The sequence below is a fragment of the Pyrus communis genome, chromosome 1 (genome assembly GCF_963583255.1).
Source record: "Pyrus communis chromosome 1, drPyrComm1.1, whole genome shotgun sequence".
Lineage (NCBI taxonomy): Eukaryota > Viridiplantae > Streptophyta > Magnoliopsida > Rosales > Rosaceae > Pyrus > Pyrus communis.
The window spans coordinates 25,860,995-25,878,834 of record NC_084803.1 but is presented as its reverse complement, the minus strand read 5'-3'; the positions used below and the strand labels follow the sequence as shown (position 1 = coordinate 25,878,834).

The window sequence follows — 17,840 nt, the reverse complement described above, 5'->3', positions numbered from 1 at the left end:
CGAAATTTTAACGGAAGGACTCAATTGATGTGGGATAATGAAGTCAGAGACCAAATTTATCGACTTTTGAAACTAAGGAACCAAAATAAGGAGTTTGATCAATATCAGGGACCATTTGCGACAAAAACTTTTCTTTTGCGTAATCCATGTGCCACCATTTTATTGGATTTATGGCTCCCGCATACAAACTAATAGAATAATTGATGGAATCTAAACGGAAGAACCAAATTGATGTGTGATGATGAATGTCAGGGATGACATTGATTGATTTTGAAAGTGAGGGACCAAAATGATGAGTTTGGTCAATCTCAAGGACCAGTTGTGATAAAAACGCTTACATTTAAGTTACCTTTTTATTTCATGCTCTAAAAAAAAAAAAAAAAAATTAGGGTGTGACAAGTACTAAATAGAACGAAGACTACAAATTAGAACTGTATCATTTAACTTAGTTTTCTTTCATACGTCAACATGTAACTCACTAATAATCAAGTCTCGGATGGTTATGAAAATGTCTTAATTAGATTTGGAATGAAAAACCGTGTGGTGTCCAAGTGTTTTTCAGAAATCAATAATGAAAACAAAACAAAACTGAAAAATATGCGAAACAAAATTTCAGTTATGAGAACTAGTTTTCTTCTCATTTTTTAACCTATCAAATTCCAACAAAAATGAGCAAATAAAAAGACTTCTAAAGCTTGTCGTACTAGTTTTAACATCTTTAAAACCGTATAATTTGTTTCACATGAAAAGCTGAAAAATTGAAAATGACACTTAAAAGTAGTCATCTCGAAATTCCCAAAAAATCCCTAGTTTTAACAGTTTCAACCAACAGTTTATATTCCAAGTTAAACCTTCAAATCTTCGCCAAAATTAATGAAACAAGAAGGCTTTTGAAGTTTGTCTTGCATGTTTTTAAGAAATAAAAATATCTCAAATTCATATTGTAGATTGAGAGAAATCAAGCCAGAAGTTGGCTAAATGAAACTAAAATTTCTAGAAAAACTAGAATTTAATATTTGCAAACCAACTTACGCAACTTATTTAACCAATCATTCTTCAACTAAGTTCATGAACCCAAGTTGGTTTTGATCCTAGAAAAGCCTCTAGAAGTACTAGCTCAAGGTTGCAAAATTCATGGCGTTAGTAAAGCCATACATTGATGATGTGTCCTTTGAGAGTGAATCAAGGTTTAGATGAAACCAATTATGACCTGGCTAGCTGGGAGAATGACTACATGAAGTTAGATCATGATGAAGGTGCATAAAATGAATCAGGAGCAGAGAAAAAAGTGGGTGATGAACATGATGAGGAGAGTTTCTAAGAAGATCCCGAGGAAGAAGCATAGTTTGTTTAGTCAACAAACTTAGTGGTGCATTTTGGACCAATGTATTTCTGTTTACGAACTCTTAAGAACTTTTGGTTGGAGAACCAAAAGTTTTATATTGTTGAAAGAATACATTTTTTTTTTGGCTACTATGTTAAACAACTTATTTTGTTTATAATGTTAAATTATGGGGTCTCCACTAGTTGTATCTTTGTCTTTAGTGGTTGTGAACGAAATATGCAGGAGTTGTCATTGGGTTCCCTTATTTGTTAACCAATATATGTTTCCTTTATAATTGCGTGCTAGTTGCTTATCTTTTGTCTTACATTATAAAACTGGAAGAGAAAAATTGTTGAACAATCTATCATTTTTATGTACCTACTCAAGAAGTTTTTTGTGATATAATAACTTGTTTTTCTGTCAAAGTTTTGAAGGAATGCAAGAACATTTCAATCAAGCAACTTAGCCCAAGAATGTACCAATTTATTTTTGTGGGGGATTGTTAAGTCTAGCACTTTGTTTAGGTTTGGCTTTTCTTGATCAAAAATGGAACTTTTACTTTATTACCACAACAAGCTCATAGGAGGATTAGGATAAGTGATAGATTGTTTGATTAGTATTGTTTGCCTAGTCAAGTTTGGGCATGTGCACAATTGAATTGTCATGTGACTTAGTTCTAAAATCAGATGAGTCATCATAACGTTCTTTATTCCTGCCCCATTATTTTTTAACATGTGGAATCAGTGTTCGCTAATTGAAGCTAACTATTTTCACATAATTATCCACATAATCATGTGGAATTTTGTGCCGTACCGATTAGATGATGATTTAAGAAAGATCATGATGTCCGCATTGTTTTGTCATGCTTGATTAGAATCTTGTGACTAGTCAAGATCATTTATGTTATCTAAATATTTATTTTGTCTTTGTGCTTTGTATTATTCTAGGGTGGTCCTGAGTAGGGGATTTTGCCTAGTACTAGTTTTATACAACATTCAAGCGTCATTTTTTAACATAAAATGAGAGGTCACTGGAACTTCTTGATATTATTAGGTGGAATCTCACTATGTGTCGTGGCAAATTGCTGAATTCTGTATTGAACCTCCATACTTTGATGAAACAAACTATGCTTCTTGGAGTCAGAAATTTGAAATTTACCTCGTTGCTCATGATGCACTTGCTACATAATATTTGCTTAATGACTAGAAAACTTGTGTGAAGATTGTGAATGGCACTAAGTTTCTTATGAATTAAGGGCAATCGATTACTGCATAAATCAGTTTATCAATTGCGAGTAATAGAGCTAAAAAAGTCATTATTAGAACATTATCTCCCATTCAAATTGGGCATAGTCAATATTGTGCTACAACTAAAAAAGCACGAGAAAAAAAAATTAAAGTAGTAGTGCATCAAGGTGACAAACAAATGAAACTCTAAAACTACAAGTTACTATTTCTAAAGAACTGAGGATGAGTGAGACTGAGTCATCCTCTGACTTTTATGAGAGGTTAGAGGTCTTAACAAATGAAGCCATAAGTCTAGGGAAATCTATTGAGGATAACACTATTATTCAATGAATTATGAGGGTGTTACCCTAGAGTTTCTTTACAAAGAAGACTACCATACTTAAGTACAATAATCTAGATGATATACAACTCTTAATGTTGGTTGGTAAACTGAAGACATTTGAAATGGAATTGAAAATTGAATAAGGATATTTCAAGGGAAGCATCAACCTTGAACTGAAAGTATTGAAGGTTAGACCCCTTTAATCAAGAATTCTCAAAGATAAGGGCCTACACTACAGAAGAAATGGGAATAGTTGAAACGAACCTAAATGACAGTTTCAAAGCAAAAAATTTGATGAGAAAATGCATTTCAAAAGTGCTAATGCTCAAGAAATCACCTTAACATTTTATGACAAAAAGTGCTACTCTTCTGGTGGCTTTGGACATCGGGCATCAGTTTGTGCAAACAATAGAAAACTACATGCTAAACAGGATGAAGTGACAGTGGAGAGTTTTACCATTTAGGGCTCGTTTAGAAGTGCTTTCAAAATGATTGAAAGCGTTTTTAGAGAAAATGTTTTTGAGTTCTAAAAGCACTTGAAGTGCTTTCTACAAGAAGCATCAGTTTTTTTATTTATTTATTTTTATTTTTATTGATTTATTTTTTGGAAAACACAAGAAGCACCAGTTATGTACTTCTTCTAAGAAGCACTTTAAGTTTTTTTTTAGGATTTGCTTATATTTTTACCAAGGATTGGTTCCAAAAACATTTTCATCAAAAGCACTTTCAGTCATTTTGAAAGAACTTTCAGTCATTTTGAAAGCACATCCAAACAAGCTTAGACTACTTAACAAATGATAAAAAAAACCATTACCCTATAGCTAATATATAGGATGATTTCTTTAGTAACAATGAATCAAGTGCATGTCAAGATGATACCTTAAGAGGATTTCTCTAGCAATGAAAAGATGTTTTCAAAGTCTTATACTATGACCTCCTACTCCAAACTATGTACAAAATATGATGAGCTCAATGCGACCTACACCATAAAGAAAAAGAACATCGAACTTAAGAAAGAATTGAAGAGAGAACGATATACTCAGAAATTCCAAAAAGGAGCAGGATGAGAAGATTGCCTTGCTTGAAAGATAAGTTAGTGATCATGCTTTACTCAATGATGAATTGACATCGTAAGTTGAGTTGGTGGAGAAGAATTATAATGATGTTTGTGATTGCAAAGATAAATTGTTGAATGATTTACAAGCTGCAAACCACAAAATAGCTCAATTATCTATTGGAGCAGAAAAAGGCAGACAAGATGATGAATCTGGGAAGACCATATAAAGACAAGTGGACTTGGTTTTGCTAGAGAAAGTTCTAAGATTATGCTAGCTAAAATAAAGTTTGTTATAGGATCAGTCTATTGCTCCAAAGTTATTTTTCCAGCTGAAGAAAATTTGTTCCCACTTGTTATCACTGGGGGAGGTAGGGCATATTAGGCCTCAATGTAGGAAATTGCACATAAAGAAAGAAGAAAATGTAAAGGAATAAGTATAGAATTGTTTGCAGAAGTAAGTAAACTAGTTGAATTGGTGCAATGATGGAATCTCATCTTCCAAGGAAGACATCTCAAAATGGATCAAGAAACAACAACAGTAGCAACCAAGGATTATCCAACTAAATGAGGTCAGCTATATGAATCCTAGAATGTTGCTACACTCAGTTTTGCACCAAGTATTCCTTTACTTCCAAGTGCACCATATCTTTTCTTAAAGTCTATTTTTAAGTCTTCTTAGGTCTTTCTCTACCCCTTTTCCCTGACCCTTCGTCTCAAAATCCCAACTTTTAGCCAAAGTATTTGTAGGTGTTCGGTTTACATGTCCAATTCACCTTAACCGATTTTTTTTCATCTTATCTTCGATTGCGACCATTCCTACTGTAGCTTGGATATCTTCATTCTTAATCCTATCCTTTTCTCATATGGCTACACATCCAATAAAGCATTCTCATCTCAGCTACACTCATTTTTTTGCACGTGTTGCTTTTGATCGCCTAACATTCCATGCCATAAAACATTGCTTGCTTTATTGTCCTCTTATAAAATTTTTGCTTGAGTTTGATTAACATATGATGGTTGTACAACACACCCGATGCACTCTTCCACTACATCCATCCAACTTGTATCTATGGTTGAGATCTCCATTTAATTTTATGTTCTTTTGCAAAAGAGATTCAAGATAACGAAGGCATTCACTCTTTGGAACTTCATGATCACCAATCCTCACCTCTATCTCATTTGAATACCCATTATCACTAAACTTGCACTCCATTTACTCTGTCTTCAACCTACTGACATTTAGATTCCAACACCTCCAACCAATAATGAAGCTTTACATTTACTCTCTCATGCGTTTCATCTATTAGTAATATATCATTTGCAAAAAGAATACACCAAGGGATGTCATTTTGAATATGTATCGTTAATTCACTAATGGCAAAAGGTAAGGACATAAAGCTGAGTCTTGGTGTAATCATATAGTTATGGGAAAACTTTCAATTGGTCATTCATGAGTTCTTACTATAGTCGTACTCCATCATACATATCCTTTATTGTGTAAGAGATAGATTGCCTCCATAGTCAAGCACCCTGACATGAACCCGAATTGATTCTCCAAGCTCCATGTCTCTTGCCTTAGTCTATGCTCAATTACTCTAACCTAAAGCTTCATTGTATGACTTATTAACTTAACCCCCATGTGGTTCATACAATTTTGTATTTTGCCCTTATTCTTATAGATAGGCACTTGTTGGAACCAAAATTGTGCACCTCCGTCGATGATGGAGTGCACAAATTCAAGTATCTATAAAAGAGCAAACGGCTGTAAACAAGCGAAAGGTTGGGGAGAAAGGTGTGGTGGCTAAAGGCTCTCCGACGGTCAAATTAGTAAGCAATATAAAACTCAAGCAGTAGGCAAGAGAATTCTTGCATTACTTGAGATAAACCCTATAAAGATGTACTTATACTAGTAAAGAAGAAGACCTTTTAGGATAGTAGAATCCTTATTAAATCAGGAGAATCCAAGAGGATATCTAAGAATTGATATTGAATCCTCTTGGGAGTGTGATTACTTGCGGTGCACACCAATCCTTAAATTGTAAGGACTCCAAGATTATAAGAAAAATATTGATTCCCTATTAGATTAGGTTTTCGTATATTGCGAACAAGCAAGTTCAATATCAGCGAAGTTGTCTGACTTTACCTTGATTCCAGAATACGATGACGGTGGCATCATTGCTCCATTTATTCAACTCCTCAGCGGAGGCTGTTGAGTCCATGACTGGACTTCTGAGGTATGCGTACTCTGATCTGCCTTACTCTGGGTTTGGAAAATCATGGTCCCATAATTTTCCCTTACTATGCATCTAAAAGGACTTATTCTCCTTGAGGATGGATAGTTATCTAAAGATCTTCCTTTCAGAGTAAGTCGAAATAGGCACCATTTTAATTCTTCTGACACTCGGCATTCTTACCTTACTCTTTGGTCCCACTACTATCTCTACCTTACCCTTTTCCATGCCACAACCATGACCCCTTCACTCCTCTAATCCCAAAACACCATACCAATATCCTCACATTCGACAACAGCTCACACGCCACTGCCTCTGCCGTCGTCTGATCCCTCATGAATTGCCTTCAAACCACCCATGAACCTGCCATCTCCCTCAAGTGCCTTATTGCCATCCACCACGTCATCAAGTACGGCTCCAAACCACCAACGTCTCTATCTACCCCATTGTAGGGGGTAGAAACTACCTCAACCTCTCTAATTTTAGAGACGGATTCTACCCCTATAACCTGGGAGTTCTCCACTTGGGTCCAATGGTACACTCAACTCCAATTCCTACACTGCGAATAAAGACAAGGAGGAGGACCGAGTCCTCGCCCTTATGAACACCCACAAATCGTTGGTGAGTCTAATGGAAGAGATTTGCAAAAGGCCCAAATCGTCGAATTTGGGCTGGAACTAAGATCGAGTATTTGAGTTTGGTAGGTGAGGACCAGATTTGTGCAATGAATGAAATCATGGTCCGAGTCAACATGTCCTACTAGAGGTTGAGTTGTCTAAATATTTCGACAAATTACAAGGAGAGCAAAGAGACGAGGAAAAATAAGTTACACGCATCAAAGTACATTTCTATTCTTGCATTTAACGGATTGTTAAAGGAAAAATCATTTTTGGACTAAATTTGCTAATAGACTACATGGCGAGAGTTTAAATCTTACTTTTTTATTTTTTTTTATTTATTTAATTTTTTTTATTACTGGGGCTATCTTCCAAGTACCTACTATTATGAGGACCGTTTATCCAATTAGGCAATAAAAATATATTTCTCACACACAGAGTGTGTTCCCCTTGCTACATTATATGAGGGCCACAAGTGTGGTGGAATTAATACTAGATTGCATTATAGTAGTTTTAGAACTATAGAAATATTTAAATTGGATTGGTTCTCCTAAATATCAAATTAAAACATTAACCCAATTATGGGATCATACACTTCGTTATTGGTCTTTACGTACGTACGTGTTTGGATGTTTATTTTCGTACTGGTGTGCTTTTTGTTGGGTCTCTTTATTTTCTTTTCCCTTCAAATACTTTTGTTTAATTTTTTGTAGTGGGGAGTTAGGAAGGTTTTGGATTGTATCATTACCTTGATGAATGAATAATACAATGCAGAAGGAGGGAGTTGGGAGAAGTAAACAATTAGCCCTTCACTTGGCACTACCTTCTCTCCACATTAGAAAGTTTTTCCCCTTAACAAATAAAAAAGGGGAAGTAAAATCCTAAAAGCAAAAAAGCACAAAAACCATAGATCCTGCATGCTTCCATTAATCTTTCCGTCCCTATAAAAAATGAGGTTGAATAACTACATTTAAGAGCATACGAATCTTTGCTTTCTGGATTAGTGAAGCTCAGCATCTAGCGGATGCGTCCTGCCGCATCGTTTCTAATTTATTTGTGAAAACTACGCTTTTGGATTATGTATAGTTTTGGTATCATGTAAATTTTTATTTGAATGTGTAATTAACAACAATAATTTATATATCATGTTACTTTTTTATTACTTATTTTTAAGAAACTGCGATAGTACAAAGAAAGTTTTATTGATATGGAAAAATACACTACAAAAAAAGTTTCTTGCCCAACGAAACAATTTTATCAGGTCAAATAGAGTTTTGTCGCCTAAAATTTTGCACAACAAAATTTCCGTTGGAAAAAGCTGGTTGTGCAAAAGCCTTTTTTCAAAGGTTTAGTCGACAAAAGATAAGCATTCTTTGGCGAACTGCGTTGACCCAACGAAACAAACTCATTGGGAAAAAGAGCGTTGACTGTCCTTACACGACAAATTCTTCTTCTCCAACGACATATTTTCGTCAAGTTTCTGAAAATTAAATACTTTAAAAAAATATAGCCTCACAAAATATTCGTTGGGCAGCCTTTTTAACAAAAAAAATAAAAAAGCAATAGACGTTTGCTCAACTAAATAGTTCGTTAGGTAAAGCCTTTACATTTTATTTAGATATTCTTAATTAAACAATATTTGGAATATTATGTCGGGCAACCTTTTATTTTGGTGGCAAATTTGATTTTTCGGCAAAAATTTGGGGGAAAAGTTTTAGGATTGCCTGATGAAGAAAAGTTACTCTACGAATATGTGTATGTTTACACAACGAATTGGACCTAATTCATCGGACAAATGTGAAAACTTTACTTTTTTTTTCCTTATTTTTTTAATTTAATTTCAAACGGTTAAAAGATCATTGAATTTGATGATCAAGTCAATTCAATATGTAGTTTTACTCTAAATTACCGTCCTTAAAAAAAAAAAAATCAATCAAAGGTCATATAGCTGTTAAATCGTGATTTGTTGTTTGTAACCTTCAAAGGATTTCGTTCCGTTACCTAATCCCCGAACATTTGTTTTTGAGAATTTTGGCATATGAGATCTCAAAATATATACAAACAAATTTGATGGTTGCATCGTTGAAACTAGATTTGTAGATACGTATCCCGTCAAAACAATACGTGCTACAAACACTTAGAGTTTATTCTAAACGTTCTATTAAGTAAAACGCAAGATATTGTGGTATTCATTGATGTAAATATTTTAAATCGATGGTCGGGTTCGTTATTATATTCTTCTAGGGTCGAGGAGTGTAGTAAAAATCATCAAAATCGGAGCTAAAATGAATGTTAAATCGTGAATGTTTCGTTTGTAACCGGGGAAGGATTTCATCCCATTATCTAATCCCTGAATGTTTGTTTAAGGTGATTTTTGGCTTTTGAGATTTGAGAGTATATACAAACAAGTTTGATGTTTGGATAGTTGAAACTAGTTTCGTAGAAAACGTATCCCGTCAAAACAATACATTCAACAAATACTTAGAGTTCATTATATACTTACATTCAACCTGCAAAACAGTAAACAACCGAGAGCAAGCCTAGGGCCTGCAGGGGAGAGGGGGTTGTACTAGCCAAAGGCTCTCCGACGGTCAAATTAGTGAATGATTACTCAAGTAGTAGGCAAGAGAATTGAAGTGTTTAGATTACGTTACTATATATGGATGAATCTTCGATGGGTGTATGTACTAAGGTTCTAAAAAACACTAAGCGCTAGTCGGGTGGCGCGCTAGGGCTTAACGCCAAGACGGTTAGGTGGGGGGCCTAGGCGGATTTAATTAAGTTTATTATATAACATATAAATAAGTGCCTACTTACACTAAAAAATAAAAGTTATACTTGTACTGAGAATTTGGGAAACTTATAACTTAAAACTTAAGTCATCATGGCATTGCCATCATTACAAGCTAATGCAATAAAAATAAGAAAAACCAAAAACCAAAATTGAAAATTCACTAATTTCCTTTTAGTAGGTTACCTAGAAAAGCCTTGAGTTAATTTAAAAAAAAAATTAAAAACAATAGAACCGCCTAGCTCCTACCCCATTTTTTTTTCTCGTTTGGGACTAAATTGCATCTGTCCTCCATAGCCTAGCGCCTAGGCTCCTCCTAGGCCAATTTTTAAACAGTGGCATTTACACCGTGGGAGACAGACCTTTTTAGGATAGATCGTCGTTCTAAACCAGGAAAATCCTAGAGAATATCTAGAAGTAGATATTGCACCCTCATAGGAGGTTGTGATTACTTGCGGAGCACGCTAATCCTTAGATTGGAGGACCTTCAAGACTTAAAGGATCTAATTGTGTCCATATCCAGATAAGATCGCGTTTTTTGCAAAACAAGCATGGCCATCCCCTACTTTGGTGATGGTGGGCACTGCTACTCTGTTTGATACAGGATTGCATGGAGTTGATGAGTCCATGATCGGACTTCTAAAGTAATTGTATTTAGATTAGCCTTACCCTGATCCTAAAAAAAATCATAGTCCCACAAAAAGAATAAATGATATATGTTAATTAATAAACATACGAAGACCCACAAATGAGGTTGCTGGGGGACACTCAACATACCTATAGAAACAAATATATTCTCTTAAATAAGTGTTAGAACTGAACTTTCAAGAGAGAGGTCTGATAGGCTGGAACATAACAAATTAATAGAAAATTCAAAGAAATAAAGAACTAAAAAGAAAGTGGGGATGATAGCCTGGGTTAGCTAGCAAGCTAGTAGAACATCAGGAACTAAGAACAAATTATTCCAGCAACTAAACGCGTTTGTGGATTTGTGCATCAAGTCTAACAGCTAAGACTTACGACCGTCTACTTCAACCATCCTTCTTATAAACAAGAATAATGTGCCAACTTCGGCCATGAATTATTAATCCCGGACCTAAATTATTTTTTCAGAAAAATAAGTCTTCATATTCATTTAAAAACTCTCAATTTCATCCATAGTTCAAGATTCGAAGCTATTCTATTTAATTTTTCATTAAGTCACACGACTTGCAGGTGACACAGTTTAGAGAGTAAAATGAAAGTCATTAATGAGTTTAAGGACTTATTTTTTTTGAAAAAAAATTGATCTATGGAGTTAACTTTGGAAGGTAAAACAACAGCCAGATTCGTAACCTATATACAATGTTAAGGGCTTATGGGTCACAATATGATAAAATTATCTTCGAAAGTGTATCATATGCAAGTCACGTGCTTAAATTGATGAAAAGCTAGACAAAACGACTTCACATCTTATAGTATAGGGGAAATTAAAAGTCTTTAATGAGTTTAAGGAATTATTTTTCCTAAAAAATAGTTTAGGACTTAATTTTCTTTCACATATAATTCATGGACCAAATTGATAGTTTACCATAAAAAAATAATATCTCTAGGTCATTTGATAACTTTTTTTTTTTTAGTTGTTTTTCCATGAAAAAAAAATTGAAAACTAAAAATTTATTTGGTAACTATCATTTTTCAAACCAAAAATAGAGTTCCCTTTTTAGTTCTTAAAATTTGGCTTTCAATTTTTGGTTTTTGAAAACTGAAAGTAGTTACCAAACAACTACACATTTACAACTTAAAACTAAACTTGAAATGATTATCAAACGACGCTATCCAAACGATATTTGATAAGGTTGCCATTGAAACGAAAAGCAAACTTTTACTTGAAGTGTACTTTAACAGTATACAATGTGGCTTATTTTTATTGGAGAATGACTTATATAGAAGATGTTCACCGTCGTTGTAGTGTTGTATTCCAATAAAACAATGTCTTGTGTTAATTTGTCACCACATAAAATAACATTATTGTATCGAAATGTCACATGGCGATAAACCATTCTCACATAATTCGCATTATCATGTTGACTGGTCATATTATGGTGTATGAGAATGTTCCATAAAATAGTGGGTTTTCCTATAAATATATCTAGTACTAAAATATGATAGAACTGTTGAAACTAATTATACAAGAGGGTGAGAGAGAGGGATGGGAGAAGGAGAGAAAATAATGACTCCGGTGCTTGTGGGAGTTGTGTTTCACCTCCTTGCCTTATATTTTTATTTACACTAATTATGATAGATTTTATCGTCTTACAAATAATATAAAGGCATATAAATATTTAATCTTCAAACCCCATTGAGATACCTACTTTAAATTTACACAACCACATTCATAAATAAACATAAATCGCAACAAGAACTACTTTTATTCGAACAAAATTATTGCCCGATGTGGATTGCTTGCAATTCCTAAACGCTTTGGAGGTGTGTGCCTAAGTTACATTATGTCTTTAGGTTACTCATGATGTATTCCTTTTTTCTTACCGTATACTCTTATGTCAATAATACAATATTAGAATTTTTTTTTGAAATATCATATGAACTTACATACCTTTTTCAATTTATCATATAAACTAAAATCTTACACGATTTGTCAAACCAACTTTTCGAAATCATGAATTTGTCATTTCACCTTAACTTTGTTAAGTTTTTCATCCAAAATAACTTGTGTTTAGAGTTATTTCAGACATTTCAACATCTCACTCTTCTAGTATATTGCTTTCGATAAAAATAATTCTAGGGTTTCTCAAAAAATATAAAAAGGAGGTTGATCTGGTATAAAAGGATATGAGGATTTGTCGTTCGGTAAAAGGTAATGACCTGCATTCTCTTTTGTGTGTCCCAAAGCGAAGATGACAAAATTAGTGGGGAGCCTTTCAATTTATGATAAAGCTAGATGATATTCTTTATGAAATATTCAAAATAATTTTGAATACAAGTCACTTGCACATGACTTATTTTGGAAGGAAAACTTTATAAAGTTAAGATGAGATGACAAATTAATGATTTCGAAATGTTAGTATGACAAATTATTTAATATTTTAGTTCATATGACAATTACAGTCTCTACCTTAATAGAAATATATGTATAAATTTTTCTTTGCATGTCATGGCATTATTTGTTCCGGATTCATCTATACCTCTTCACACTAGATGTCACATATTTATACCATGAAGTTCTCGACACGTTATACGAACATCTCTCTCCTTCTGGTGCCCTACTGTTTGACCAATTAAAACCCCAAACAAAACCCAATCAAACGACTAAACGAATCTTGAAGAAAAAAAACGCCTAAGCGAATACCCTCTCCACATTTAGAGGCAGCGGCCAACTCCCGGTGGGGCCACTCACACCCTCTCCACCGTTTGATTCTCGCCACATGTCTCCACAGACGCCCGTATTTTTACTTTAATTGGCGTTTGGTGTTGTTGTCTCCGAATGTGGAAGCTGCTTTCACTTTCATATCAAATTATTAAATTGTTAAATTTGTTATTAACAATTTAATATTCTATCATATGCTTTGAACCAACATTGCTTTCAAGCGTTTACTTAGGATAACATTTTTTTGCACACAAATCCCTGTATCTCGAGATATTTACAATACGGTCCAATATATTTTCAATTTTAGATTTACACTGTTACTACTTCTTCATCGTCTACAAAACTTAAACTTAAACTTATGATATATTTACATGAAATTGAAAAGTCATGAATGAGGAGATAATGGAAAAAACAAACATCCATTTAGTAAAATTTTGAGCTACACCAAACAAAACAATTTTGACATGAAAGAGCATGTTTTTGCTAACCGGTGAGCTACATAATTACATGGTATAGGACTATGATTACACTAAAACGAACTCAACTGAATTTGCAATTGGCAACCCATCTACATCCAACTCTCCTCTGATAGCAAATTTTTGAATAAGCTTTGAGAATCAGACTGACTCATGATAGAAGAGAACCTTGCTTCAACTAACCTCTGCAATCTATATATAACAACACGTAATTTCGACATTATTTGGAGAGGCACCAGTGCCAAGAGGAGGATTCATTGCCCCCGCCGTAGTTTCCCATTGTGATTCTATCAAATCTAAGATACATTGAGTCCCTTGTCTTAATAGTAAATTTATGATGTTGTTTTACCTGTTATTACCACTTGAAAGGTGCTTTATAAAGAGGAAAATGTCTTCAACTTGTGTATGCATATGTCATTTCCTCTGTTTGAATTTGAATAATTTTTTATTTGTTTTGTTTTGGTTTTTGTTTCTTTTTTTGTTTTTTGTTTTTAAGAAAGAAAAAAGAAAAGGCTATATAAGAAGGAAGTAGGGGCTGCGTGAATGAAAGCTGTCATAGGAAGTAAAAGAGAGACTTTGAGTGTTGTACGGCAAGGAAAGAATCCATTTAATAAAATTGTTCACCAGCAGCAACAGCAAGGAAGGGAAGCTCCTTCCTTCCTTGCAGTTTCTCGAGGGACCTAAACTCTCCATATAAATTGCTCATCAAGGGTTTGTTGAAAGGCATCAACTGAGAACTTTTGACCTTCAAAAAAGCTGCAAAAAATGGGAGTCGGAGGAACATTGGAGTACTTGTCTGATCTGGTGAACAACAGTGGCCACAAACACAAAAAGAAGAAGCAATTACAGACAGTGGAGCTCAAAATCAGGATGGACTGTGATGGCTGTGAGCTTAAGGTCAAGAATGCCCTCTCTTCCTTAACTGGTATGTTCTTTTTCTGCATTTCTGTTTTCCTAGTTTATGTCACAAATTACAAATGTCATCGACCTTTGGGGTAAGTCGAAAGTTGCAAACTTTGAGCTGATAAAAAATGTTGTATGTTGAATGTTGAGCAGGAGTTAAATCTGTGGAGATAAACAGGAAGCAACAGAAGGTGAGTGTGACTGGGTATGTTGAACCAAACAAAGTGCTGAAGAAGGCAAAGTCAACGGGGAAGAGGGCAGAGATATGGCCTTATGTGCCCTACAACTTAGTGGCACAGCCCTACATTGCTCAGGCTTATGACAAGAAGGCACCTCCTGGTTATGTCAGAAATGTGGACAACAATCCCTCCTCCACTGGGACTGCCACAAAATATGAAGACCCTTACACCAACATGTTCAGTGATGACAACCCTAATGCCTGCTCTATCATGTAGTACCATAACTTGCAAGCATCTTCTCGTGATCAGTTAATTAGTCTCCTAGCTGGCTAGCTTCCAAGTCACCCCTCTTCTTTTTTTCAATGTTGTATTTTTTTGTTTTTGTTTTCCTTTTGTATGGGAATTATGAGGAATTAGAGGGGGGTTTTGATTTCGTCCTGCCATCTTTTGTACTAAAAAATGGTCTTATAGTTCAAATGGTTAAGAACATTTCCTTAGTATCTGAGCCACGTATGTTAAATTTTGCTCACCTCTAGTATTGCTCATATAAAAATTAAACGAAAAAAGGAGGTCTTTTATCAATACAATGTGGTTTTTTTGGTCAAATATACAATGTGGTTATCATTTTAGTTGGTCTGCTTAAAGTTAGAACACAACACACAAAGCCAAAACCAACCAAAATTAATTAAAGTTAATGTGGTTTTTAAAATGAGTTGGTGGGCTTTATATTACGAGCACAGTCCAAAACCAGCCAAAATCAAGTAGGACAACTGAGGACGTTTGAGATTTTATATACATAATGGGCCAAGTGGAGTAGCGTAGCTAGCTGAAATAGTCAGAGCAATTTTACAAGAGAGGATTTCTACGCTTCTTAGAGTACTTCAACCCGTTCTGCCATTGCTCAAACAATGGCAGCCCAACGACAGTTATTTTTCACATTATATATTCCTTTGCGCTACTGTCCCTGTTAATCAACACTGGGACAAGGAACAGAAAAAAAGCAAAAGAGTGCAGGAGGACAAAAGGGGGAGTGAAAATTGTTGAAAAATGCAATCCCACATCGGAAACTTGATATGATATATTACTACGTATAATTGAATATTTGCATTACAAATAGCATTGAAGCCTTTTGACATAAAATCCAATGTCTTTCAGGTTGTCTAGATTGTTAGTCGTACTGAGCCGCAAATCCGACTCTAAAATCTTAATAAAAAAAATCACTTCTCTAGTATAATATGTGGTTTATTTTAAGTTACCTAAACAAGGCACTTGAAAAAGTAGAAGGAAAGCAGTTTTGGGTATTTGGTGAAACTAGTTGGGTTGCTATGAGGTAGCTTTCATGGAAGCTTTATTTTGTTTTGGTTTTGGTGTCCAGCGGCTGCATGATGTTTACAGTTTCTTCTGGCTTTGCTTGTTCACAGCTGTATTTGCACCCCCAAACTAAACTAGTTAGTTAGTGCTAGCCGGTCGCCATATCATGTATTCGAAGGTGTTGGATATTCTCCTATTTAAAGTTAGGGCTCTGCTGTTGCCTGTTGTTAGGGTTTATACTGCGTAGCTCCAATGAAAACGAGATTTTTATCCTTACACCCAAACCCGAGTTCAATCTCGACCTTTCCCACATGTATCCAAGACGGAGTTGAGTTCGAACCTCTTTCCCGTATCCTTATGTGAAAAACAATAAATGAACATGGTATTAAAAAATAGGGTGCAACTGTTAATTTAGTCTCTAAATTATCATCTAAGCGAAATTTAAATCCTTAAACTATTTTTTTTTCTTCAGAAAAATTAGTCCTTGGATATAAAAATTTGTCAATTACATCCCTAATATTAGATTTGAAGCCTACTATATTAATTTTCCGTCGATTTAAGTCACGTTACTTGCATGTAATACACATTGAAGGGTAGATTGGTAATTTTCCATAAAGAAATGTGTGTAGAGTTAACTTTGGTGGGTAAATTAGACGTTAGGTTTACAACCTATATGAAGTGTTAAGGGCTTATAGGTGAGAAAATGACGGTATTATTCTAAAGTGTGTCAAGTTATGTAAGTTGATGAAAAATTGGATAAAATATCTTTGAATATAACAGTAGGGATGAAATTAACAATTTTTAATGAATTTAAGGACTTATTTTACTAAAAAAATAATTCAGAAATCTAATTTTTACTGAGATGATAGTTGAAAGACTAAATCGACACTTTACCCTAAAAAATATATCACAGATTACAACCAAACACTAGGCCAGCACTTGGCCCTCTTCCTTGCACGGGAGGACCATCAACATCCATATATAATGTGCAAAAGTAAAAAGTGTAGGCTCCTACTACTCCCAAGTATTCAAAACAATTGGCACCAACGTTACAATATTATTCAAATCCATTGGGTTGGGTTCCAGAAAGAGGTAAAGGAAATTGGCATGGAAAGCAGATCCTTCTTCTTGGTTACTCAACCGATGAACCGAACATGTAGAACAAAAGGAATCACCTTTCTTGCTTTCTTTCTTTTCTTCCTTTTCTTTCTATTCTATCTTTCCCTTTTAACCTGTTAACCTTTTCCACTTTCTTTCTGTATCCTTTCTCCGATCCAGAGGAAGCGTAAAAACATTTTCATATGCTTACATACCTAGAGCTACATAAAAGCAACCCCACCTCATAATTTCCTCTCAAACTCATTTAATTTCCCTCCAATGCTGAGATTAAATCAAATTAGTTATAAGAATCTAAGCTCTAATCGCAACTTCTTGCTAATTAAGCATAATCACAACCCTATTTACTAAGCGCGACATTTGTATGTCAAGACCGACCAAAATTAACATACGTGATGTACTTTTATAAAAGCTTTAATCTAACGGCATGTTAATTAATTTGGAAGTCCCCTCCCTCTTAATATAGAGAATATCGTTTGTTAAAATAAAATAAAAAAAAATAAAAAAACAATGCGGATTGGAATGGATTGGGGAACTATAACGGATAAGAGTATATTTATGAGATTTTGTTATCTTAGTTTTTTGCATTTACTTAATTAATTTCCATTTATGATAGCAATTTAAGTTATTTTCATATTATTGTAGGTCCAATTGGTATAGACGATAATAAATAGTCAAATGGAGCAATTTGGAGCAGTTTTGGACTTTGATTGGATAACATGCGTGGACAGCATATGGGTTGGACGTTTTTGGTGTTTAAAAGGTGTTAAACATGTGCTAAAATATGGAGAAATTAAAGTTGAGGCTTGGAAGACAAGGACAAGAAAGAGGAATCCTAGTTGGAGAGAAACACTATCTTATCCTATCTTATCTCCAGTTGCAAGGAAGAATCCTAATCA

General features: G+C 34.4%; 1 protein-coding gene and 1 pseudogene across 1 annotated transcript; both read left to right on the top strand.

Annotated features, from left to right (window-relative positions):
• The first annotated feature begins 6,110 nt into the window (after positions 1-6,110).
• LOC137725266 (putative clathrin assembly protein At4g40080) lies at positions 6,111-7,079 on the top strand (annotated as a pseudogene).
• Positions 7,080-14,047: 6,968 nt separating this feature from the next.
• LOC137725326 (heavy metal-associated isoprenylated plant protein 23-like) lies at positions 14,048-14,921 on the top strand. Its single transcript, XM_068464000.1, has 2 exons — positions 14,048-14,357; positions 14,489-14,921. Exons 1-2 carry the CDS (start codon positions 14,198-14,200, stop codon positions 14,788-14,790), a joined length of 462 nt encoding a protein of 153 aa, XP_068320101.1. The 5' UTR covers positions 14,048-14,197; the 3' UTR covers positions 14,791-14,921.
• The last annotated feature ends 2,919 nt before the right edge of the window (positions 14,922-17,840 follow it).

What these genes read in the sequence shown, in the direction of transcription:
- LOC137725326 (XM_068464000.1), top strand. Translation starts at nt 14,198, where the DNA reads ATGGGAGTCGGAGGAACATTGGAGTACTTGTCTGATCTGGTGAACAAC. An exon ending in TGCCCTCTCTTCCTTAACTG is followed by an intron (nt 14,358 to 14,488) that starts GTATGTTCTTTT and finishes AATGTTGAGCAG; the next exon opens with GAGTTAAATCTGTGGAGATA.